The sequence below is a fragment of the Charadrius vociferus genome, unplaced genomic scaffold, assembly GCF_000708025.1.
Source record: "Charadrius vociferus isolate BGI_N301 unplaced genomic scaffold, ASM70802v2 scaffold134, whole genome shotgun sequence".
Classification (NCBI taxonomy): Eukaryota; Metazoa; Chordata; class Aves; order Charadriiformes; family Charadriidae; genus Charadrius; species Charadrius vociferus.
Window position 1 is genome coordinate 4,654,641 of NW_009648333.1, and position 26,270 is coordinate 4,680,910.

Sequence of the window (26,270 nt, forward strand, 5' to 3'; positions counted from 1 at the left end):
GACTTACTGTGGAGAAGAATTAAGGTTGCTCGGTGCCCTGGCTGCATTTCCATGCCAACTTAGGTTAAGGTTAAACAGTAAAATAATAATGGATTGTAGCGCTTATATTGAAAACACTGCCATGTATTTTTCAGCTGAACTCACAGTGTTTAAGTAATTCAAAGTCTTGGGTTTTGTCATGCTTTTCATACTGATTTTTAAAATATTTTCCTTTATATATAAATTTAAGATGGTGTTTTGGGCCATATTCAGATGGCTTATATTCCCTCTCACATGTTACATTTGTAGTTCCCTATTGGCTGCTCTTAGACCCTCAGGGGTACTTTGCAAGTATGGGACACTGAACGTAGGGCTGCAGATAGAACTTAAACCATCTGAATATGGCTCTTTAGGTGCATAAGTAATACTTTCCTGTTGTAGTAACTGGAAAGAGAGGAAACCTATCTTCTACCCTTTTGGCATAGCAATTGTAACTATAGTTTGATATTTTACAGGTTCTTTCAGAACGATCTAATCCTGAAGTAGACAATTTTACCAAGCCACCTCCATTTTTCCCTCCAGGAGCTCCACCTACCCACCTTCCACCACCTCCTTTCCTCCCACCCCCTCCAACTGTCAGTACTGCTCCACCTCTGATTCCCCCACCAGGTAAATATCCTGCTCTACATAGGATGTGAAAAGTGAGAGACGCGTTACCATCAAACGCTTGATGATAATGAATTAAAGACAACCTATTCCATGCACATTTGGCTATATATTCAGAATTTCAGAGTTTTGTGTTCTATTCTTTTCTTAAATATATCTGCAAGGCAGAAACAGAAACTTTTGTCTTTACTTTCTCGGTAAGTGTAATCCCACGTAGTAAATAATCCCCTGAAGACTAAATGTTGGGTCTTGTGTCCTTGAAAATGTTTGAAGTGAGAAGCTGTTGTCTGTAATTCAACTACTGTTAACGCTAATGAGAGGTATATGTTAACAAATCATTCTACAGACTTTTGAACTGAAAGTATGGCTTACCATGAATTTGCGTCACAAGTTGGATTCTCTGATGTCTAAGGTTAAGGCAGCAACAGAAGCTTTAATTCCCCTTTCGCCTCACAGCATGTATGAATTCCCAAAAGTCTGCTAAGAATTGCACTTGTGCCGTATCCTTTCAGTCAGAGGTCTTATTAGCACCTGATGTTTTTATCCAGCGTCCTGTGTCTGTGAGTCTTAGAGGAATGAAAGCTCTTTGAGTACTCTTCTCGTTGTTATATCTAGGTTGAAATTTACTGATATTTACTCAATATTTAATGAAACGATATTAATGGAAATTTAGGCGGGAGAGTGTCATGAGCATTTGCGCAAACAGTGCAGTTACCTGAGTGTTGTCATTTTAAGGAATTAAGTTCAAAAGAACTTAGCAAGGAACTAAGAACAACGGTCAGTGAGAAATGAAAATAGAGGGAGAAACTTTGGGGAGTATTTGAGTAGGAAAGTGAAAGATTAGTTTATAGAGGAGACTGATTTAAGGTGGAGCCCCTTTCCTTATTTTGTCCTGTTCCTCGCATTCTTTTGTTTGACTTGTTCTGAAATCATGCTGAGCACTTTCTTGCTCTTCTGTTCCCACAGGGAATCTTTTAAAAGTTTCTCTGTTAATACCCTTGCATATAAGCAAGGAAGTAACATTATTATTTCTGTGCAACAACTTTGGCTGGGGCTTTGTAGGGATTATATCATCATAGAAGAGGTTGCTTTCCTCAACTGCTGCTGATGATTTTAAAACTACTAACTGCTGCTCTCTGGCAAGCTTTAGCTTTCATCAGTGATTGTCATACACAAAATGGTGCAACCTAGAAAACAGAAGGAAAGAGATTTAAAGATGAAATAATTCTGTGCACTTCTCAAATTTTTTGTGCATAAATACTAAAAATAAGGTGTCTGAAGGGACAATATGCTACTGCTCTGGCAATTCATGTTTCCTTACTACTGGGAGGGACAGAAAGGAGAGGAATGTGACTCTAATGCTAACTGTGATTTTGAGCTTTCTGATAAAATAATATAGGTAATGCATTGCAAGTTTTTAGAAAGTAATTATTGTACTTGTGGTACAGAAAAGGTGATCTAAGTTGTATACTATTAAAAGCATGAGATGAACCCCACAGACACCCCATCCACACTTGGTGCAGGGATGTCATATAGGTGTACTGGACTGCTCTTATGAAACCCCTCACCTGTGGAGCTTTTAAAGGTGAAAGAAATCCACATGCATTACAGATTTAGCAGGCAGGTTTGGCTTTAGTCTTGTGGTTTACAGACAGGTTTATGACATACACTTGTTCAGAAGGTCTCCTTCAACATCCTTCCGTGCTTTGAGTAGATTTGAAAATAATGATTAAGAGCTGTGGATTTGGTTTCTTCAGGCCTGTGTTTTAATTGTGCTGTTGCCAGCTCTTATCTTCAAAGCTGTTCCTAAAATAGAGTCTGCCATCCCTCCTAGGTTCAGTGGAGGAGGAGAAAAAAATTACACTTAGCCAATATTAAACCAGGACTACTTGCCAGAAAATTTAAGTCTTCCAAATATAAAACATCCTCCAAAAGCCCCTTTGAAAAAGGATCTTGCTTTGAAGTTAGATCTCTTGTTCTGAATTCATTCACTCTTGTGATTGAAATCTTTCTTGAAGAACAAGTCCTGGAACGATTCAAAGGGCCAAATGCAGAAAATTCTCAAATGCTCCTAGGAGATCGCTGGCTGTGGCAAAAAAAAAAAGTTGTTTTTTTTGTTTGCTTGGTTTATTGCTATGTTGGAGTAATTTAAATCTAAAGAAGAACGTGGCTGCTTCTGTTTAACATGCTTTAAAAGTTGTTTTATGTGTCTTGGTTGAAGAGTGTAGTTAAAATGTGACATGTATTTGTGATATTGAGGGGGGAAAAAAAAATTACTCTGAAGAATTGAACTTCTGTTGCATAACTTTGGGAAGATTGACTGCCTAGACTTATGCCAGGGCTTAGCAAGTAACCGTACGTCTGCTCAGCTCCAGCAATCTTAAGTGTGTACTTTTTATCTGGTGATAAAGGAGAGAGAATTTGGCTTAGTTTAGCCTGTGGCAAAAGAAGTTTTTACACTAAGTTGAGTTATATTACGTTGCTGTGGGCTATTACACAGTTCAGCTAATTTGCAGTACGTTGTTAAACTGTGGCAGCATTACCATGTCTGATTCCTTATTCCGCAAGCAGAGCACATGTGGCATTACTTTCCTTGAGTAAAACCTACTTGGTTTTCTGTAAATATTTACCTGCCTTGAGTTAGTAGGGTGGTATCCTGAAAGCAATTTTGAGCACATTAGGTAAAATGCTGCACTAATGCCATTTGGGTTGCTTTTGTCACGAGTCTGAATAATTAGGTTTAGGCCAGGTGTATCCTTGTGGCAGTACAGTGTGTTGTAGGGACATGACGTGATCTACGCTAAGTCACCTTCTTGCACCGGTACTCCGGTTTAGTCCCTACATTGCAAGAAATGACTCAGTATTTCAGAGTCGTCTTCCTCAGAAGAAGGAATTGGCTGGTGACGCTTCAAGTGTATTTTCATACACTGTGTTAGTAGAAGGCAGAGTGAAGAATTAAGTGATTCTTAATTTTCTATGAAATGAAGTTTATGACATTTTTGTTTCTTATTTGTGCCTTAGTGAAGAAGGTGAGAAAATAAAAACTTTTAGATCTTTTTAGTGATACTTGCTAACTTGGAATGTAGAAGAATGTTTCTCTCATTATGATACCATCAAGTAAATTGGCTGCGGTCTTAAAATGATATAATCATTAATCATGACTTTCTAAATGTTCTTAAAAGTTTTTGAGGAAAAAATGCATATGTGGGGTTTTTTTTAGTGTAATACCTTGCATTAGCCAATTCATTAAAATTATTTGGATGTTTGGTCTCTGGATATTGGTTGTGTTCAGTCTGTCTTAATTTTGTTTGAATGGCTCTTAAATAGTGTTTTTCATTTGGCTTTTAATCTTGGGATGAGATTTGTATTTCTGCACAAGATAAAATTCTGAGGGATATATTAACTGTTTAATCAGAATTTCTTCTTTTTATCAAAGAGTATTAGCTGATGGCTTTCCAGGCAATTCTGTGGATAGTGCTGAGTCTGGTTTTAGTGCAAGGATTGAAATTTTTTTAAGCATGATGTAGAGCTAATAAATTAATCAGTTTGAGAGAACTTCTGATATTTTTCTAGGTTATGTTCCTAACATTGCTGTTAAGAGATATTTTTTTATATATTTATATATATTTTTTCTATGTTGTAGGCTTATGAAGAATCTATTAAGATGGACAATTAACCAAAAAAGATTAATAGAAAATAGTTCTGCTATGCAACAGTTTGAGTTCCCAGTTTTCCTTTTCTTTCAGAATTTTTCATTAGGAGTATTTGGTCTTTTAAACATTACCCTGCCAAACTCTTTATTGTGATTTCCAGTGTTCTTAACACAGATAGCGCACTTTGGAAAGCTTGTGTATTAGTGAAGGGAAAATGATTTGGCTTTTGGGCTTCACTGTCTCCTGATTCACATTTTGGCTGAGAGACTAGATTTTTTAAATCTTCAGGATTGGACAGCAACCTCCATTTTGTTTCACAGTTTGTTTAATCCTATAGGATTAATGCTGGTAAGAATTTGTGTCCGTGAAATCACCAGCAGTCAGTGAACATTGATATTGATTACTTTTCCTCAGCTTGCATATTCCTTCATTCTGTCCTTCTGCCAAGGCAATTTGGGATCAGTTGGCATTTCTAGACATCATAGTATGTAGATGTAGTTAAATGTTGCTGCCATACAATAGTTTCTTAGTTCTAATGTTGAACTAATGATATATACATAAAATTAATCATGCAGTGGCCAGTACATCTAGGATATTCCCCGAACGATGAAGTCTGGAACTTGAATGAGATGGGTTTTAATTTAAGTGGGTCTGGCTGCTGTTCTGTCTGGATGTTTATGCAGTTATGGCAAAACTGGTGAAAGCACTTGGCAAAGTTTTCTGTTCTCTCAGCCCCCAAAGATTTGCAGTAAGTTCTCAGATTAGAAGTATTTATTTTTTTAATAGAAGCAGAGTTGCTCGTAACTGAACGTGCTTTATGCCTGCTAACATAGTCTGTTTCCTGACGATATTGCTTTAGCCCAATTTATTATTTTCATGTAATAGTGTTTTGTGTTCAATTGAGGTAAAGCTAGTTCATTACAAAGTGTGAGAAGATAATGTCCTTTAAAGTGCGTGAATGATTTTTACCTTGTAATTGTTCCTTTCATAATCAAATAAGATAGGTTCAGATGTTGGGGCAGTATATTTTGTTAGGTGAGCTAATTTAGTTGGTAAAAACTTCTCAGCTTTTTGTTAGATTTGTAGCAGCTAAGCTAGGTCTCAAAACCAGAAAAGTTAGAATGGTTTTTGAATGTGTTTGTATTAAAGGATGCTCCTTTCTCAGTTATTTACAAGAAAATAGAGTACTGAACAATTTTTTTTTGTCCTCCAAGTAGCAACTGAATGATTAATTGCAGTGTGGCCTAGCATTGACTGAAAAGTCTGTAGTGCTTACTGTTGCTAGAATATTTTGTTCATGTGGACCTACTATTTCCTATACTAAGCTATTCAAGGTCAGAGGCCACTTATGTTTCCTTTCATCCAGTCATGGAATAGAAAATAAGCAAATACATTCTGTGGGATGATACTTTCTTTCTGGATGCTAAACACTTTAGGGTTATGGATTTAATTCTAATCTTGAGACCCAGAGTCATTCCTCATTATTTTTGTCTCTAAGTAAAATCCTGAAGAATAGGAACTTAAATAAAAAGATGTATTTCAGAAGACTTGCATAAAATTTCTGTGCATGTGGTGATAGCTCAATCTGATTTTAGATCTACAGGTAATAAACATAAAATATTTCTGTAACTGATACACTATTTGTTGTCTTTTTAGGTATACCAATAACAGTGCCACCACCAGGTAAACTTGCTTAGAAATTTTTTTTTTCCACATTTGGTTAGGAAATGAAAACTTAACTGATGGGCAACTTACCAACTTCCTTTTAGTTATATAGACAAAAGTTCCTAAGTACAAAACTATATGTATAGATGTTAGCTTAGTTATTTTGATGCCAGGCAGAAAAGAAAATGTATGAAAATGCTGTTGACTAGTGGACCTAATCAGCCAGTGTCTTCGATTTGTGCTTCCTTCTTCTCTTTCCAGTCTTTTTTTTTTAGCTACGCAGAAAATAGTTACGATTGTTGTTTATACTCAGGAATTTTCCTACACTTCTAAATTATTGTATTTTTAAGAATGGTAAGGTATTTGCATTGAAGCACTAATAATACGTTTAATACTCTGCCTTTGTTAAGCTGGAAAGTAGTTCTCAGTCTTAGAAAATAAAACATATTTACACAGTGAGAAACAATTTTTGTGTTGTACTCTCTGGGATTTGTTTGCCATTGTATGCTTAGCCTAGTTCTTTTTATGTATTTATGTTTGGGTTTTTTTTCTCTTCCCTCCCCCAATGTATTATTACAGGCTTTCCACCACCACCTGGCGGTCCTCCACCTTCCCTCATACCCACAATAGAAAGGTGATTATCTGTTTGAAATCTTATAAAACAACATATGAGGATTCTGTAACTGAAGTAAATTAGTAAGAACTCTTACGCTACCTAGTGTTTTATGGCTTTTATCTGGGACTGGGGAGACAGTTTCAGATTTTTACAGAAATGTTACTAGTCTCACCTGTCTGCTAATACTCTTTGGAGTAGGCTGCTTGACCACTTACTAGTTTAGTTGAGTTACGACACTATATCAATGCCAAGACTTAAGAGCAAAGTCAAGGTAATGATTGTTGAAGTATTCTTTAGTAGTCTGAAGGCTTATTTAAGTGAACTGTAAACTTGTCAGCTACAGTATCCTGTTCTGTAAATGCAAATAAACAATTTGGCCACAGATTCAAGCCCTCATAAACTATAGGAAATGCCAGAGTTCCACAGAATCCAAATTTGTATTTCTACTCTGTTTGTTCTAAGTGTTCAGCTTTAATAGGCTAACAGTATTTTTTCAATACCTTTTTAATATACACATATATGTATATGTGTACATATATATATATATATATAAAAGTACGAAATAAAAGTTGGCCAGCACAGTCCTTGAAAAGTATTTACATTTTGCTAGAGGCCAAAACCAGGTCATGTACAAAGCTCACTTAAGAAGGTGGTGCAAGCCTCTGTTTTGCGAGTCCTTTGGGTTTCACTGAAGGAGGGTGCACACATCTGTTCCTTTTAAATAAAAAATTCTATTAAGATATTTGCTAAAGAATGATGGAGGTAAATCTCTGAGAAAATCCTCAGCTGATTTAATTCAGAAAAACCCTACCTGAATGCATTTGATGTACATGAAAGTAAATTACTGCTGCTTCTGACTTTTGAGCAGCGGTTATTGCATTTACTTGTAGTGAATATTTATATAGTTTCTGAAATATGGTGTGAAAAAATCAAGTTTATTGTGTAACCTAGGAACTAAATCTCATTCTCTTAAATGTTGAGATGTTGCACTGGCCTTTCATTGTCATTGGTTTTGTTTTGTTTTTAAATTAAGCTAACCCAAAACTTACTTCTTAATGTTAACTTGCCTTCAAGAATAGAAATAACACTTTGGTTAAATGCAGCAAAGACGACTCATTCAACTTATGTAGGAAGTGCTAAAAGTCACCAAAAAAAGAAGTATGAATTATGTGCTGTGCACATACCATCCTTTTTAACCTTTCGAGTTTTTACCTACTTGAGTTGGCTACCACTGAAAGAAGTCAGCATAGGAAATGTGTAGCTAATTTAATAGTTTATTTATAGAACTACACATTTGAAGTCCACCTGTTCTTAGATATGATCACGTATCTACTTTTTAACAGAAAGAATGAGAATGGCTTCATTCATGAATGAAGCACTTCCAAGCAATTGGAGATTAAGTTCAGTATCTGTGCAGAAACATGATACAAGAAACATTTGAAATGGAAAATTCATTGAAAATACAAAAGAACAGCTTTGATGATATGGATATTTTTTTGTTTCAAATTTTAAGAAGAGAGAATGCTATTTTCACCTCCCGTAGTAAAATACGAACTATACGTATTTGTGTTGATAGCTTCATTAATTAGCAATGCTCAAAATGGAGGACTTAAATCCATTTATAACAAACACTTTGTTTTAGTCTGTATGGTGGTAATAATTCAGAGGAATAATATTAACAGTATATATTTATTGATGGAGGTAGCTTTGATGGTAAAACTGGATTTTTACATGTATTTTCTTTTCAACAGTGGACATTCTTCTGGCTATGATGGTCGTTCTGTTCGTGCATTTTCATATGGCAGTGGTGAGTAAGCTTGCCAGCTGTGAAAATTTTTCACTAGTGCTATTTCAAATTGTTTGATATACTTATCAGGATTTTAGCTAAAAGACTAAACAGGTCCTTCCAGTGATTCATTATGAAAGCTCTTTGCCTAGTATTGGAAACAGATACAGGTTGTTGCAAATTCAACAGCTGTTGGTAATACTGTTTTGCTTACTTACTTGTATGCTGGATATCTTTCCATGCTGCTTTTGCAGAACTGTGATTTTGAAAAATAATATACCATAATATGGACCACAAGTCAGTGAGAATTTTCCAAGAACTGGTAGGATTTAGAAGCAGGAGAACAAGTACTGTCAAGTTATCATCAGAATTTAAACCAGGAAGACCATTCATTGAGAAATCCTGAGTGATGTACCTCTACTTCAAAAAACTTTATCTGAGATACTATAATCTTTAGCTATTCTGTTGCAAAGTCAGTCCTTTTTTTGTTTTGTTGTTAATGTTTTGGAAAAAATCTGAAGCTGAAAAACATCACTTTCTGGTTTGATAGTAAGAGTGAACCAAAATGGAAGTTTCATTATGTGCAATCACATGGACATCCACAGAACCTACAGTGAGCTTTCAACTGTTACCTAGCACAGCTGTGCTTCTTGAGCCAAAAGAGTGTTGGCAATGCTAAGAAGTCAGCTTCTTCCTGAGCTACCCCAAATTGGGAAGATAAAGTAAACCTAGAATCACAAAATGGTTTGGGTCGGAAGGGACTGGCAAAGATCATCTAGTCCAACCCCCCTGCCATGGGCAGGGACACCTCCTACTACATCAGGTTGCTCAAAGCCCCATCCAGCCTGGCCTTGGACACCTCCAGGGATGGGGCGGCCACAGCTTCTCTGGGCAACCTGTGCCAGTACCTCACCACCCTCATCATAAAGAATTTCTTCCTAGTGTCCAATCTAAACCTACCCTTTTTTAGCTGAAAACCATTGCCCCTTGTCCTGTCACTGCAGGCCCTGGTAAAAAGTCTCTCTCCGTCTTTCCTGTAAGCCCCCTTTAAGTATTGAAAGACCACAATAAGGTCTCCCTGGAGCCTTCTCTTCTCCACGCTGAACAACCTAGGAGAGGTGTTCTGTCACTGATGATTTTTACTGGCACTCCTCTGGACCTGGTCTAACATGTCTTTTTTGTACCGGGGACCCAAGAGCTGGATGCAGTACTCCAGTTGGGGTCTCATGAGAGCGCACAGCAAGAATCACCTCCGTCAACCTGCTAGCCACACATCCTTTTATGTAGCCGAGGATATGATTGGCTTTCTGGGCTGCAAACTCACGTTGCTGGCTCATATTTAATTTTTTGACCACCAGTATCCCCAAGTCCTCCTCTGGAGCGCTGCTCTCAATCACCCAGTCTCTATTGATATTGAGGATTGTCCCAACCCAGGTGAAGGGCTTGCATGTGCCAGTCGCTGCCTCTGCCTTCTGCCTTTTCTTCCAGCTGACTTTCTGTCTCCTTGCTCTTTGTTCCTTTGGACCCTAGCTGCTGGGAGGATCAAATTGCTACATGAATGCTCAGCACAGAGCAAATGCTCAGATAATGTGTCTCCCAAATATTCGTTAAGTCCTTAGAGAAGATCTACAAAATGACATTTTTGAATGGCTTGTAATTTCTTGAAGTTGAAGCAGTTTATGGAGTACCAAGCGGTACTTTGTTGACATTGAAAAGATGCTCATCATTTATCAAGTGTTTGCTTTCATGCATGGAAGCTTGTTATGTTTTGAAGAATTCTTGATGTGAGCAAACAGCTGCTTTATGCTAACTAGTTTCTTAGCAGTAATTGAACTGTTTGCTGAAATTTTAGCAAAAAGGTAAAGCTGAGGCAGACAACTAAGATACGCAAGTGACTATTTTGCTGAAGCTTCAACATCTAAAGCCATAAGGAATGCAGTCTTACAGTCATTAGTATGTACATTGCATCTAATACGTAGTTTCCAATTTAGAATATTTTTCACTTTGGGATCTCTTTTGTTAGAATATTGTCGGAGACACAATAGTATTTCCAAGTTTTATGTTGACCTTCAGAGGTGATGACATACTTATGTTGTTGCAGAACCAATATTTGAAAGATGACTGCCATCATGATCGTGCCAACATTGAATTTGAACTTTTTCAGCAGGGTTAAAAAATTATGTTTGCCTTTGTATGATTATGGAGTCCAGTGAGCACAGTCTGTGCCCATCTTCCCAGTGTATCTGGCATCCCTATTGTGGCAAAAGCTTTCATATTTGCTGCACAAAGCAAATTGTCTGTCTCCAAGTTGTGCCTGTCAGATGGATTTTGGGATCTGCACAGACTCAGTGGATTTTAACGCTGTTGTTCATCTCTTAGTGAAAGATGTTTCCCTGGCCAGCATCTTACTCTCACAACATATTTGATGGCCATTATTTTACCAGTCCTCTCTGTGCATCAGAACTTAGGTAAATTGAGGCGCAGTAGGGTACAGGGGATCATTTCAATTAAGAGTTTATAAGTATATTTATTTAATAGTTGCTTTGGATGATAGCACTGAATCTCCAACCCATTGTCTTTTTTGCCAGTCTGTATGTTTCATGGCTTTGTCAAAATTGTGGGGGAAGATGAGCATATGGAATGCGTTGCAAAAAATACCCATCTTCTGCCTATTCAAATTGCTGATCTCATGCCTTGGTGTCTTTTCCCTAGTGGTAAGGCATGTTTCCCACTGCAAGCCCATTGGGAAGGTTGCATAGTAAAATTCTTGTACCTTCAAGAATATCTGTTTTATCTTTATGCTCTTCCACTGCATCAATGCTACCTTTGCCATCAGATCTTTGAGTTTTATTGAGCTGCCAGTATATGGCACTGCGTTTGGTCTGCCAGGGAAGCAACTTGTATGGTTGTTCACTTTTTCCTCAAGATTTTCCTCTTCTGTGCTCTAAATGTTCTTTATATCTTATGAATTTGCAAGAAATTTAGCGTTACAGAAACAGTTTGAGAGTCAGTATCTTTTGAGGCAGAAAGCAGATGTATTAATAGTTTGCCTTATACTGTGACACCACGCAGCTTTGATTTAAAAAAAACATCTCCAAAACAGGAGTTAAGTCTCCAAAATTGTAGATTGTTCAAAGCTCCTTCTCTTCCTGTTTTAAAAACAAAATCAGAGTTAAACTTTGGAATCATCTTTCTTTTTGTAGGAATTATTAGAATAATACATGTAGAAATACTAAAAGTGACAAATTACTTCATTCTAAGTACTAAATGCAGAACACCAATTCATATTGGAAAGTGAACTTTTTGTGTGTTGTGAATAATTACTGGTGAAAATCCAGATATAAAAGTGTGCAGAGTATCAAATAACTGGTTTATCTCAGGTTATTGGGGTGGAGATGACATATTTCTGTCTGCTGAGAATTACTGCAGATGTGAGGGAGTAACCAAAATTTATCGTAAAAGTTAATACCACCATTAATATTTTTTTTTTGTAGTACACATTTAAAGTTAAACTTGAGTTTACACTTTAGATCAGAATATTCTGGCAGCCAGTGTCTTGTAGACCATACGTATGTTGTTGACATAGTGGCAAGTCAAGGAAATTAGCAGTCTTTAAAGTCCAGCTGGTTTTTTGCTATTTCTGGCTGCTTTTCTTAGAAGAATTTCAGATTTTGGCAGTATAACGAACAACATACTATTGTATTAGGGTATTTTTTTCTGTTAACTACTCATTTTGTCTGTAGCCCTGAAGTGAAACAGTGTCAAGCATTTTGTTAGAGGCAAAACCTCGTATAAATGCTTTTTTAAAGAATTATAATGCTTTTCATTGCAAATGCATTTTAACAATGAAGTGTTTTTTCCTGCTCCACTGCCTGCTCAAAAGGTCTTTTGTATTCCTCCTTTGGACGCTTGGCAAACTGCTGTCTTAAGCTTCTGCCAAAGCTTTCTGGGGCAGGCATAGCCCAGACGTTGTAGTCAAGGCAGTCTAAACGTAGCTGTCGGGAAAAGCCACTGGGTTTATATACTCGACAGTATTAAATACAGCATCAGTAATGCACTTTACATTGTTCAGTGGATATTTATGTTAATTATACTATTAATGTCTCTTTGTGACACCATGGAGTCAAGTGAATATTGTTCTCATATTATAGATAACGAAGTGGAACTCAAAACAAACGATTTATTGAAGGCTATGTTATCATTGGCTAGCAAAGCAGATAAGCAGAAAGTGGGAATCCCTCTGTACTGTAAGTCCACTAGAGAGTGCTGTTTCCAGTTAAATACTACAGCCCTTAGTTTTCATTAACAGGGTGCGTTCACAGGGCTCCTGGAGAGGGAGGGCAGGACAGAACAATTGGGGCATTAAGAGTAGTAGTTATTTATTATATCAAAGTTGGCAGAAAGCAATGGAGAAGCATGTCCCTTCTCTCTTCCCATTGCTGATTATCTACAAAGGTTGTGAGATGGTGTTGTGACTTCCCTCTGAACTTCTTAAGCATATCATCTTTTAGATTAAGATAATATGCTTAATATTCTGAAACTTATATTTTAGTGATAATAATGGTTGTGCTCAGTATTCATTAGAAATGGTATCTTACAAAGCGTAAGTGGGAGCATTATTTTTTCTCCCCAGAATAAATTTATGGAATTTATTTCTAAAGCTACTGTTAGATTCTGTAATAAAAAAAAGCATGGCAAAGCACAGTATAGAATATAAATTAGTGAATGAGAACTTTGGAACTAGCATTATATTTTAAATACAATATTTAAAGGACAAACCATAAAAATAGTAGCATCTAAATATGAAGTTGGAAGCATCCTTTTTCCTTGTTTTTCTGAACTCGACTTTTGGAGCCACTGAGTTTCAAAGGCAGTTTTGTTTTCTGTTTGTTTTTGTTTTGCTGTTCCCCCAAAACAAAGCCATTTGACCACATTAAATCAGATTCTTTCAGCAAATCTCTGCACAACATTTTATTTTTTTTAAAAAAAAAGGGGATTTAGACAGACTTTGTGGTGTATGTCCTGGTTCTGTACATCTTCATAACGAGTATTTAAATGAGTGCCAGAGGCCTTTATTACCATCATGGAAAAAATGCAGAGTTTGTGCAGAATTAACTTTTGTGTGAAAGGGGAAGATTGAAAAATGTTATTGGAGGAGGCTGATAAACATCTGTGTTTTCATGCATAAGTAGTGTTACAGTTTTCATATGGTATCTGATTTTGTTCTTTCTAATCCTCGCGTCTTTTTCTTTAGTCACCTTTCCGCACCTTGCAGGTTCTGCTCCTTCATGGTCTAGTCTTATGGACACCAGCAAACAGTGGGATTACTATGCACGAAGAGAGAAGGATAGGGAACGTGACAGAGAGCGATCCCGAGATCGGGATCGGGACCGAGACCGAGACAGAGATCGAGAACGTACCAGAGACAGGGAAAGGGACCGAGATCACAGTCCAACTCCAAGTGTGTTCAACAGGTTAGTGAAATGTCTCGTAAGCATGCTGTAACTCTGCTCAAAACCCTGTGTCTGTGTTAAATAGCGTACTTCAAGATTGAAATTTAGTGTTCAGCTGTATGTTCCAAAGAGCTAGAGGGTGTGGTTTCCTCCCCTTCCCCCTTTTCTCTTGGAAACCATAATTAAAATTCTAAATGTAAAACAGGAGTGTAAAAACAACAGTATATATCCAAACTGGTCATAGTGCTTTACAGGTTAAAGGTGTGATTTAAGCTCTGTGTATGAGTGAGATATCCATCTCTCCTTAACATCAGCAGTTCTAGAAAAATCTATAGAAGTACTAAATGAATCTTAGTTGCCAATTCAGTGCTAAAAGCAATGTGGTGCAACATTTGACCTTAATTAATGCTGTTATTAGCTGCTAAAATGGTTAGTTTGGTGATTAGCACTGGCTGGATAATAATCTGTCCTATCTTTTTAAAAACTGTGATTTCAAGGTCAAGAACTTCTTTTTCATTTTCAAGCAGATGATGAAAATAGTGGCAGATAACTTTATTCAGCTTTCAACTCTCTAATTGCTTTAAAAAAAAAAAAGAAAGAAAAAAGCTGCAAGTGTTCTGTGGTTCATGTGCACAAGTACAAAGCATTTAATGTTGAGCTCACTATGACTCCATAGAGCAATGGTCTATTGGCTTGCCAGATTTATCTAAATTTACTTTGCTCATTATTTGCTAAGTATTTTGGGGTAAACATCCACATGCTTTTCTCAGTGTTTTTTTTAACTTTCAGTTTTTGCAGAATATACGTTAGCTGTTAGGCGGATTGTTTTTACCAGTGGTTTTCCGCTGTGGGGAATGAGAGCACCCCGCGTCAATGCTACTTCAGTTGAGAGATGACATTATTTGCATGCTGATTTTTAGCTGAAGACCCAAACTGGGTGCAAGATAGGGGATTTTTCCATGTATGCTAATGTGGTGATGTCCTCTCCCGTGTGCGTGTGCTATGTTCCGGGGTCAGTTTCTGAGAACTCAAGACCAATCTAAACATCTGTTTCTCAGGCAGCTTGATTGAAGGCCAGAAAGAAGCCTGGCCATTCAAGGGTGCTTGAAATGAACCTTAATAGCTTCCAGGCCTCGAGAAATCTCTGTGCTGCTGCCAGACTTATCTGTAAAGGAGGGGGAAGAGCAGGCTTCAACTTTTTTATGTGACTAAATTATCCACCATCTGTAGCAAAGCTGTTGCCACATGGCTGTGTAAGAAAACAGGAGGCCCTTAACTAGTGTAAGTTGGTTTGGGAGTCACAGAGATGGTGGGAGAGGCTTAAGACAGAACATGCAGACATAACGTTTAAGAAGGTTTATTTTCAATTCTATGCGCTTAAGAAAATGAAACGAGCTATGAGGAAGAGAATGTGAACTATTTTAGAGACTGCACAGATGCATTGCTTTTATTTAAATTCCCTTTGTTTAAACTTTGTTCAAGCAACACTGTGGTGGGATTTCGAGTAAGCACCATCTGTAGCTTTTTACTGCTCAGAAATTACTGCTTTCAATGTTTTTAGCAGTTCTTTTCCAGATAAATAGTCTGTATTTGTGCTATAGTAATTCTTAAAATTGTCAGAAAACGGGAATTATTTTATTCTATTAGTATAACCAGAATGTGGTTTAAAAATAAACCTTCAGCTGCCTTTATATTCTGTTCTACCTTTACCCTGCTATCCTCAAATGAAATTGTGCATTGTTACAATCTATCTTGCTCTGCCCCCTTGAGAAGATGCCATTCTTTTTGGACTGTTGTTCTTTCAGCAAAGACTGTGTTTTCTTTTTTTTGTTTTGATAGTTTAGAGTCAATTAGCTGCCAGTAAAAATATAAGCTTTGGAATCTGATTGATATGTGACCATTTTGTGGTTCTTCCTCAGCAATTTGAAAACCAAAACCAAAACACAACAACTGTATTCCTAACGTCCCGGAACCCAATAATCGCATGCAGCAGAGCAGGTGAAGGTCAGTCTGGCTAGAAGGCAGCTTTACAGTAAAGGACTTGTGTCCTGGTGGACAACAAATTGAACGGGACTTGGCACTCCATGTGTGATAAAGGTCAAAACGCATTGAGATGCATTGAAGTGTAGTCCACAGGTGGAGAGTGCCGTTATTCCCCTCTTATTTGGTGCTTGATACAACATGCAAAGTCCTGAGCCCGGTTTTGGGATCCTTGATAGGGAAAAAGAAGACATTGACAGACTGGAAAGTCCAGTGGAGGTCTGACAGGGTCCTTAGCAGGGCTAAGGAGATGGAGTTTATTTAGTTTGAAAGGAGAAGGATGAGGAGGGTTCTTAAAGGCTATTTTCAACTACCTGATGGGTGGTGATAGAGAAGATAGAGCCAGGCTCTTTTTCAAGGTGCACAGAGAAAGGACAAGAGGAAATAGTTAACAGTCCCGGGAAGGGGAATTCCAATTAGATGAGGGGCAGGGGGTGGTGAAAGGGAGGGAATAATCACAAACAGAGTGATCAGGTGGTAAGAGAGGTTGTGGAAAGAGGTCATGAAATCTCCAGCCTGCAGGTACTCAAAACTTGACTGAACAAGGCCCTGAGCAACCTGACCAGACTTCTGCGTTAGCCCTGTGTTGAGGAGGGGTTAAACCAAGTGACATCCACGAAGTCTCTTGCAGCCCAAATCCTTCTGTGATTCTTTGTTGAAGGGTTTTTGAATGCACGGGAAAGCTTTTGAGTACAGACATCAGAAGTTGGACATCTCTACCAAAGTGAGGTCATAGAATGGTTTAGGTTGGAAGGGCCCTTAAAGATCCCCTAGTTCCAACCCCCCTGCCACGGGCAGGGACACCTTCCACCAGACCAGGTTGCTCAAAGCCCCATCCAGCCTGGCCTTGGACACCTCCAGGGATGGGGCGGCCACAGCTTCTCTGGGCAACCTGAGCCAGCGTCTCACCACCCTCAGAGTAAAGAGTTTATTCTCAGTATCTAATCTAAATTTACCCTCTTTCAGTTTAAAACCGTTACCCCTCATCCTACTGCTACACTCCCTGATAAAGAGTCCCTCTCCATCTTCACCCTCTCCACCAGATCTCCTGATTTGTGAACTTAATAGCTTGTAGTCTGTTTTGAAAAAGTAACCAAAGGTGTAGAGAATGAAGATTCTATGGATTGGACTGGTTTTGGGCTTCTTTGCCAGGAGGGCACATGTAACATCCTCTTCCATAGGTCAAACACCGTAGTGCTCTCAAGGCTGTCCCTGGAAGGCTTTGATAACTGTAACATAAGCCCAGATATAAAACAAGATGGAGATCACTGATGTAACTTTGGGCACATGGCATTTATTGTGTTCCTGAGAGCTCCAACATACTGGGCTTAGCAAACTGATTTTTTGTTTTACTTATAGAAAGGTTGTTAATGTTCAGACACACTTACAAGCTGTCATGGTTCCTTAGTAGTTTGCCAAAATAAGGTTTAAAAAGGAGTATCAATAATATTTTTTACATTTTCTAGAGTGTTTTAAAATAGTTGTGTAACAGCAAATGCAGACTGTGGGTTAATGTTAAAGGTTTTGGATCTCAGCTTTGAAACCAAGCTGTAAGTCTACAAGCAGTCGTCTAATTTCTTATGGCAAGCTCATCAGAAGGCAGTGTTAGATGTTCAAATTTTAACTTTTCAATTAGACACTGATCATCAAAGTGTTAGTTCTGGGAAGTAATATCGGAATAAACTATAGTTGAATTGGTTCTACCTTTTTCTCTCCCTGCAAGCCTGCAGAAATGTAGGGCTCCTAAAATTGTGATGACTAGTGGCACTTTAAAGGTGTGTTAGTACAGAATCCCCATCTAACAAAAATTTTCAGTTGTTCAAATCAGACTTTACCTTTGATTGTAACATTTAGTAGATTTCAGAACCTAATTTTCATTTTTAATGTTATACTTTTTTGTTTTTTATTATCCTAAAACTGAGCTTTATAACTAGATTTCACCAGGCACGTGCTGTCTTTATGGTGCCACTTTATTGCGCATCAAGTTAAGACACACTTCAAACATAGATCAAATGACGACAGTCATTCTGAACTGCAAAAGTAACTGCTATGTAAGCTAGGCTGGTCTCCTCTTCAGTATGACTTATCCTAGAAACTAGCAGTTGATATCAACCTTCATCTTTCTATGACATTTGATAAGAAAACTCTTCTAATTGTTGGTTTTACCCCTTTCCCTGAAGTCTTGAGTTAGTTTCTCGTGAGAAGAAATGCTCAGTAGAAAGGGACTTGGATTGTCTCCCCTATACTTTCTTCCTTCCCCTGATAGTAGAGTAGAAACTTGAGGGTAAACCGGTGGTAAATGATCGACACAGATAGAAACAGGTTAAAGGCATAGGACTTGAGGTGTCAGCATTGTAAGATTTGGGATTTATGTTCTCCCTTCTTCCCAGCCCCAACTGCTTCAGTTTACCTGTCTGGTTTTTGGACGTCTCAGTGGAGCCAAGTGAATTTATTTTCATACCCTGGACTATAACCTAGGGTGCCTTAAACTGGCTGTGAAAGAGTATGATCCGAATTCATGTTCCGTGGCTGTACTACCCTCAGTTTTTATAAGTTGATGTGTCGCTGTTGTAGGGTTTTCTTGTGGGAGAGACACGTTAGATTTAACATAAAGTCTTTTTAAAAAGTGTTTAATGCAGTTGGATTTTATTTTTGTCTTAAGAGGGGGACAATAGTTAAGAGAAGCGATAGTGGCATGATGCCTGAGCGCTGCCAGAGAGGTTGTGGAGTCTCCATCCTTGGAGATATCCAGAAGCTGTCTGGGCATGGTCCTGGGCAACTGCTGGTCCTGGTGGCCCTGCCTGAGCAGGGATTTGGACCAAATGACCTCCAGTCGTGCCTTCCAGCCTCAACCATTCTGTGATCTGTCACAAATGTGCTTTGCAGGATCTGATCAGCTTACTCTCAGAGCTGTAGTTATAAGTGCATTATAAAATCTTACAAATATTCTAAGATTTTTGTAACAATACAGGCATTAGCCAATATTGTTCAGTGACTGATCATAACTTTGAGTTCTTTAGCAATAGCTGTAGTTTTCCTGATTTTGATGTCTGAATATTTCTAATGTCCCTTAGAAAACCATTTTTTTCTGCGGGATGTTTGATGCTTCTCTGCAGTGTCTTAAATTGCTATTTTTTGAAATGTGCTTCATGATATAATCATGCAGAATTTCATAGAAAGACTATTGCTGTTGCATCAGGCATTCACCCTTCTCATTCCCAAGTTTTCATGCATGGCTGTAATAATCACTAATGTAATGTCTTCACTTGGGAAATGGCCACAGGATCCAAGTTACAGCAGATAAAATTGTTTTGATCTAAGTTATCACTGCTCCAGGAATGAGCGATCTCTCTAGGCTTGAGCTATTTTCCTTGTGTGATCTGTCTGGTCTGTTCTACTGCTGTCAGGAACCTCAGGAAGAGTCTGTCTTTTATGGTAAACGTTGGCAAAGAGAGAAAGCATGAAACGCTTGGCTTTTGTCAGCTTAATAGTATCTAAATTGTTACCTGTTTTAATTACTGCCTCAGAAAGCCTGGTCATATTATGTCTCTTTTAGGACTTGGTAGGGATTTTCCAAACGATGGTTTGGACGACGACTTCATGTGATATAGAAATAGTTACAGTAAGTTTGTTTGTATTGAAGTCCATTGTCAAATGGTAGTGGACACTGTATCTGGGTAGGATTTTCTTGGTAGAGAAATGATTCAATGACCATGCCTCATATATTAGCTATGCTAATATAGCATTTGAGTGGTATTTTGTAACTATAGATAACTGCTCTTGTTTTTTGTTTCGTTTTGTTTTGTTTTTTAAATTTCACTAAACTCTTAGACCTGCCCTTTTCATCAAGTCAAAATATGAAAATACGTTCTTAAGTAAAGCCTTTAGATTCTTGTATAGCCTGTAATATTTAGGGGTTTCTACCAGCATTGTGGCAGGGCAGCACTCTTGGTAATCCAAGAGAGGAGTGGAAATAGAGACGACATTGGCACTGGAGAGAAATTAATTCTAAAAGCAACCTAAAACATTGAACATATTTTACTGTCAGTCTCTTTGCATGTAGCTTTTAATTTCTTGAAGCTGATGTAAGGAAATAGATCAACTGTACCAGAATTTAATTTCATTTACCCAAATGGCGTAATAGTCAAAAAGTGTGCTGATAAGTGTTGAGTATTTACACGCACTGATCTGAATACATTACTAAAGTTTGTGTAGGACTGTACGTCGTTTGCAGCTAGATACAGGTTTAAGCTAACTGCTTGATAACTCCTGTATAAGCTTAATGTGATGCCGTTGTATTCTTTTTTCCTTCCATTTTTGTTGAACAATCCTCTTTCAAAATTGCGTTAACAGAAATCTAGTGGGTAAGGTGAAGAGCTTTAATGTCCTTTTAGTATACGTCGTGGATCTCATTTAGAAACCCAGAAGCAACGTTAATATTTTTCTGTGATTTATCTTGAAAGTGTGTAAGAATTTCTTTTTTTAATATATATACTGTTGTCCTGAAAATATCTTCTTTTTGATCAGTGATGAAGAACGATACAGATACAGAGACTATGCAGAAAGAGGCTATGACCGCCATAGAACAAGTAGAGAGAAAGAAGACCGACACAGAGACAGGAGACACAGAGAGAAAGAAGAGTCTAGACACAAGTCATCTCGAAGGTTTGATTTTTATTTTTTTTAATAGGATATGAAAGACTTGAACAGTTTAAAAAAATAAAGTAACTTTTTGAAAGAACCCCAAACAAACTGGAGTTTTGTGGAAAGACTGTAAACACTTAGAGGTACTACTTGGAACAAGTCTGCCGTATAAAATGTGGTCAGACAAAAAGTGATGTTGGCCCCCAGTAACTTTATATTGAATGATGTGTGTGACAGTCTTAGTGAGCAGAAGTTATGAATTTGGAGAAAGAAGGGTAAAAGTGGTAGGTCAGAAAGAAGTGGAGTGGAGCTGACATTCAGCAGTATTAACATAAGAACTCAACAGTGATTCTTAGTGAGTAAAATAACCCTCATGGCCACTTGATAGAAATTGTTCAACTTCATTCTTTTTAAGTTAGAAATAAAGTTCAGGGAATGGCGTCAATAAGAATGTTAAACTATTAAGGGATGCCCATAAGGACATGACATTATTAAAAGTATTGCTATTAGAATATGGATTACAAATGCAACAAATCATTGCATTTTCCCGACAGAAAATACAGAATGGGGGGATGTATGTACCATTCCATGAAAAATTCATGGAATTGACATCCAAATACTACATGGGTCGGAACAGGAGCAGGTGCCAGTTTTCAAATACAAATGCAAAGGCTGTTTTTTTTGGTACGCTGTAATTAAATGGGGCCTGAAGTGTCATGCAGTTTTTTTGAGGTATTTTTTCTCTCTCTTTATCTAGTAACAGCAGACGTCGTCACGACAGTGAAGAAGGGGACAGCCACAGAAGGCACAAACACAAAAAATCCAAAAGAAGCAAAGAAGGAAAAGAAGCCAGCGGTGAACCTGCTCCTGAACAGGAAAACACTGAAGCTGCCCCTGTGGAATAGGCTTGTGTGATTTTTGCCTACTTGCATATATATTAGTGCCAGAAATAGATTACTATAAATCTTGTTATTTTTCTGGGTATTAAAATAATTTGCTCTTAATCTTGTTCTGTTAGTTTGAAATCAAAGGTTACTTTGGTTTTTTTGAAAATAAAAGAATGAATTTTTCATGTTAAGATTCCTGGACTGACTTTGTCTTTTAAGAAACAGTGAGAAAATATCTTACAGCTAGAGGCTTATGCTCTTACAATATACGTGGGGCTTAAATTCTTTGTATTAAATTGTCTCCTTTTTTCATAAGCCCGTGGGAAGGTCATTGTTTTGCTGACTTCAGAAACAATGTGCATTCACTTTATTATATACTAACATCTGGAACAATGTGGGTTTAGTATAGCTTTTGGAGTTCATATTTGAAAAGGTCATCCTTTACTACGGGGACAGGCAGGAATTGCAGACTCTTCAAGAACCTTGTACTAAGGTGAAACGAAAAAAATTAGGAAAAATGGGAAAGGTGCTGATTGTTCTTAGTCTGGTGGAACACTGAGGGCAGTGATCATACACTTGGTAATTATGTGTAGGTTGCGTGGGTGCATAAGGGTGAGTTAAGCTGGATAATCATCCCTGCTGCTTCTCAGTGGCTTAAGAGAAAGTTCATTTTAGTCTTTGTTCTAGGGGAACAGCTGTCCTTAACATGACAAAGATTAACAAGCGTATCCTCTTCCCGTTGCTGACTTGTGAGGAAAAAATAAGACTTTGGAATGTGGGTAACTTGCAGAGAAAGGCAAAGAACTATTTTAAGAAAAATGTAAGACCATTGTCATCACTTTGAAATAATTACTCCATCCAGAACAGTATCAAGTGCAATTGGCATGGCAGTCCTGCAAAAATTGTGCTACCCTGCCGGGGTGCTATTCAGGAGACTGACTTGATGGTATTAGCAGGGTGCAGTGTACTTCCTTAAAACCAGTAATTCTACATAAAAATCCTAAATTTAATAGTATTAATCAAAACATACCAGGGAAATGGGGTCATTTTGTTTTGGATGAAAATAATGTCTGTACAAGTACACAGTTACAGTTATTTTTAATTATTTTAGAAATTTCATTCACAGTTTTACAGACTAACAAACAGTACTTGAAAGTCTTGAAAATACCAGCTTCATGCTGACCATGAAAAATACACATAATCAAAGTGCTGTTATTGTGTTGGATAAAAACCTTCACCTGATTTTTGCAACTAGAAAAATGGCAAGAAATTTTTCCATAAGTTATTCAAGGATTTCTTTTTGTAAGTTAAAATAAAGTGGGTGAGTAGGAGCTGCTCCTCCGTAAATTTCATTATTATTATAATGCATTAAATATATATATTTATATATATAAAAAAAAAACAACAAGAAAACCCTTAAGAACACAGGGAAGGAAAGACTTAAGTCTGTAGCTTAAATCACTCTGAAGTGATTTTTCTGACAGGTGTCCTTGCTTTGCCTAAACTTGACTTTTCTTGACGTGCAGGTTGAAATTTCACATACTTAACCCCCAAAAAAAGCGAAGACTGATGTTCCTTTATTTTTTCTGTGTTAAATTACTCGTCATACTCTCTGTGTTTTATAAAAAAGTGCCAGGCCAGGACACAATTGTGAGAGTAATTTTCCCTTTCAGTTCTTTGAGCATCCTTGCCAAGCAGGCATGCATCATTCCTGATGTGTTCCTGCCGTTGACAGCAAGGAGGATGTCGCCGCATCTGAAAAACCAAAGGCAAATATGACAGAACGATTAAACAAGGTGACTTCTTCTCTTCAACATTTGCAAATGCCTAAGCATGTCCTTAAGCTGAGAGGGAGGGGTAGAAATGAGTATTACTATTCCTTCTCTGGCTAACCACTGGTCATGAGGAAGGGAATAAAGCAGGTGAAAATACTTCACTTGTTAGGTTGGGGGTTCTTACAACTTTATAATTAATTAGACATATTTGAAAGAAAATAGAATATAGTTCTTTAGTGTGGGAATGATCCGTGTTCTGAACAAACTATGTTTTAAGACTTATTAATTGATTTAAGGTTGCTCCATAATTCTGCATTTACTGTCTTAAATTTTATTGGTGTCTGCAGGGAAGGTGGTTGGTTGGGGTGTTTTTGAGCTGGGGATGAGGGAAAGCTGCTGCGCGCTGGCGTGCTTTGTACTACCCCAGAGATCAAACCAACTTGCTCAGATACTAGTGATTGCTAGACATCTGAAAATATTCTACTATGAAGGCAAATCTGTTAAAGTTCAGGACACTTATGTACTATTTCCAGATCTGTCAGAGTTAGTTCTGTATCGATGGGTCCTTTCCCCCGCCACACACACACTCTTCGTGAAAACTTGTTTTAAAAAAGCCCACAAATGAACTAGCCGAAAGACTTACTGAAATGCTGCTTTTCATTAGATAGTTATCGTTACCTAATTCTGCCATCATTATATGCTGGTGTTCCCGCCACAATGGATTTGATAAAGAATGGTTTGTTCCCAGTGTGTTCTTCATAACCTCCTACGATGCTGAAGCCAAGACTTCCAGCTGTATTTCTTCGTAATACGATTTCTTTGCAGCTGTACAAATACCTGAAACAAACCAGTCTAATTAAATGTCTTACGGTTAACTTTAGATTCTGATGAATCCTTAATGATGAATCTGTCTTTTCATACACCCGTAGAGAGCTCTGAAGACATAAAAGAGCACCATAGTTCCACTGCAGTAGACGCCTATGCTTCTTCCCTTCTGTTTTTGGTTTTTTTTTTAATGGTGCTGCTTTCCACAACCAGTTATCCTAAAAGTAAAATTACCAGGTTATCTTGGAGTTAAAATATTAAACAAACTGTTTCACAGAGTACGAATTAATGCAAATGATCCAGTTACAATTGGAAGTGATGGAGAAGAAAAAACACTTAACTGAGACTGGATTTAATGTTTGTAAACCATCATTCCCGAGGCTATTTCAGCTACCTTATGCAGTCCAGTGGGTGATTTTATTTTCTGGGTAAGGGCCTGTATGTGATTACCTGGGTCAAAAGCAGTCAGACACTTGTCACCGTGGTGCATGTCAAAGATAAAAAATTTCAGGACCGATGAAATGAGCCAGGATTCCCAAAATCACAGAGGTGACACAAAGGAGAGTACCAGTGGAAGAGGAATCCTGAGCTTTTCTTGTCAAGTAACGTGGTAAGTGGCTGCATGGAAGACGAGAGAAGTCTATCCATGTCATTCAGCACCTGGGAGTACCGAGACTGCTGCCAAGAAGATAGCTTGTCCTCACCGTAACGATTCATGCAGTGTTTTATGGCAAGAGAGCTGAAATCTGCCTCTTCCTATGTCTTTTATTTTATGATACTGTAAGTTATGCTGAGTCAAAGCTCAGCTGAAACAAGGAATCAGGGGAAAGTGAGAGTAGTAAGGTTATTCGACTCTTACACGGTGCCTGTTGCTCTGAGCACATTAATAACCCGAATACCTTCTTTTTGTGCTTTTTTTTTTTTTTTTTAACCAACCAGGAAAAAACAAGATTCGTTTAATTAGCTACAGAGCAACTAGAATTTCTGTGCTTAGTACTTAACCCGCTTATTATCAGTGTACCCGGGAATGACTGAAGAGCCTGAAAATCCTTCTGCTATTCCAAATCTGAAAGGATAGGCTGGTCTATGGCAAGCAACTGCTACAAGCTCTGTTCAGAGGCTCTCTAGGTTTCAAAGAAACGGCTGACGCTTCTGTATAAAGATAAATAATTTATCTTAAATGCGTCTTAGAGGCCAACGCTCTTTTGTAACTTTTATTTGTCAAATGATGCTTTTGCTGTGTTTCACAGGAGGATTTTATAGCAACACTAGACGAGTCCCTCCGGACCCACAAATATTCACCTGCTGCCAGGATGGTAGGTATATAATATTTGCACAAGAACTCGCTGGCTGCTAATGCAAGAAACAGGTGCCGGTTGCTTCTTTCCTCAGCAGCCAGGCGTTATTGCTTTGCCATCTGTGGGCTTCTCCAATGTGCAAAATCACTTAAACCCTCTATGTTTGATGGTACTTATCAAGGTCATGACCAAGCGATGACGGGATTCAGCCGTTAGTGCTATTACCTAGTGTTGATTTTTTTTGGGGGTGGGGAAAGGGGAGCAGGGGGTCTCTGCTGCCCAGCGCTATGCTCGCTGCCTTAAGGAGGACGTAGCTGAAAGTGAAAGGTGATCAGCTAAAGTCCTAATGCCTGAGAAAAGAAAAAGCTGAGGAAGTAAAGACATGAGAAGTAAAGGCAGTGAAGACAAACAAGGTTTACATGCGTTCTGTACGTGCAGTCTGTAAGGTTATGTTACACATTCTCCATCGGTCCAGAAAGCAGAAATATCTATTTGCTGTTAAAGCGTATGCTAAATTTAAGTAAAATAGACATGGCATACCAGTATTAGGTTTGTTCTCTCTGCCAGAGCAGAGGAAACTCATGAGAAGCGAGGAGCAGAGAGAAACTACTCTGTCCTGACTCCAACCCCCTGCGCTGCCTGTCACCTCACCGAAGGGACAGGTAAAACCTGCTGTGACAACAAGGCAGTGGAGACCAGGAAAGCGGGAGAGGCGCGGGACTGAAGTTTGGGAAGAGGGGAGGAAAGGGGGTTTCCAAAGTGTTTACGTGTTTATCATCTTTGGTTCCCAATACCCAAATTGGTAATTAAATGTTTTAAGCTAAATTCCCCAAGCCAAGTCTGTTTTGCCCACAGGTGAGTGATTTCCCTGTCTTTACTTTGACCCATGCGTTTTCTCACTCTTCTTCTTCCTATTTTCTTTCTCTTGTCCTGCTGGGGGTATTGAGCCCCGTGGGCACTTGGTGCAAGCGGGGTCCAGCCCA

The 26,270-nt window shown here is 38.1% G+C and overlaps 2 protein-coding genes across 3 annotated transcripts in view; one reads left to right on the forward strand and one right to left on the reverse strand.

Annotated features, from left to right (window-relative positions):
* The window catches only part of FIP1L1 (factor interacting with PAPOLA and CPSF1), a gene marked incomplete at its 5' end in the record, with an annotated part of 43,773 nt that extends 22,193 nt beyond the window's left edge, over window positions 1-21,580 (forward strand). The window contains 7 exon segments of the mRNA XM_009884978.1: window positions 495-648; window positions 5,955-5,981; window positions 6,543-6,597; window positions 8,331-8,386; window positions 13,620-13,839; window positions 20,386-20,523; window positions 21,260-21,580. Coding sequence (XP_009883280.1) covers window positions 495-648; window positions 5,955-5,981; window positions 6,543-6,597; window positions 8,331-8,386; window positions 13,620-13,839; window positions 20,386-20,523; window positions 21,260-21,407 — 798 coding nt within the window.
* An 891-nt stretch (window positions 21,581-22,471) lies between these two features.
* The window catches only part of LNX1 (ligand of numb-protein X 1, E3 ubiquitin protein ligase), a 70,976-nt gene continuing 67,177 nt past the window's right edge, over window positions 22,472-26,270 (reverse strand). For both annotated transcript variants that reach the window (XM_009884979.1, XM_009884980.1), the window contains exons 9-10: window positions 23,843-24,001; window positions 22,472-23,144 (exon numbers count right to left, since the gene is read on the reverse strand). In XM_009884979.1, coding sequence (XP_009883281.1) covers window positions 23,009-23,144; window positions 23,843-24,001 — 295 coding nt within the window. In that variant the 3' untranslated portion in view covers window positions 22,472-23,008. The remainder of the gene's footprint in view (window positions 23,145-23,842; window positions 24,002-26,270) is intronic.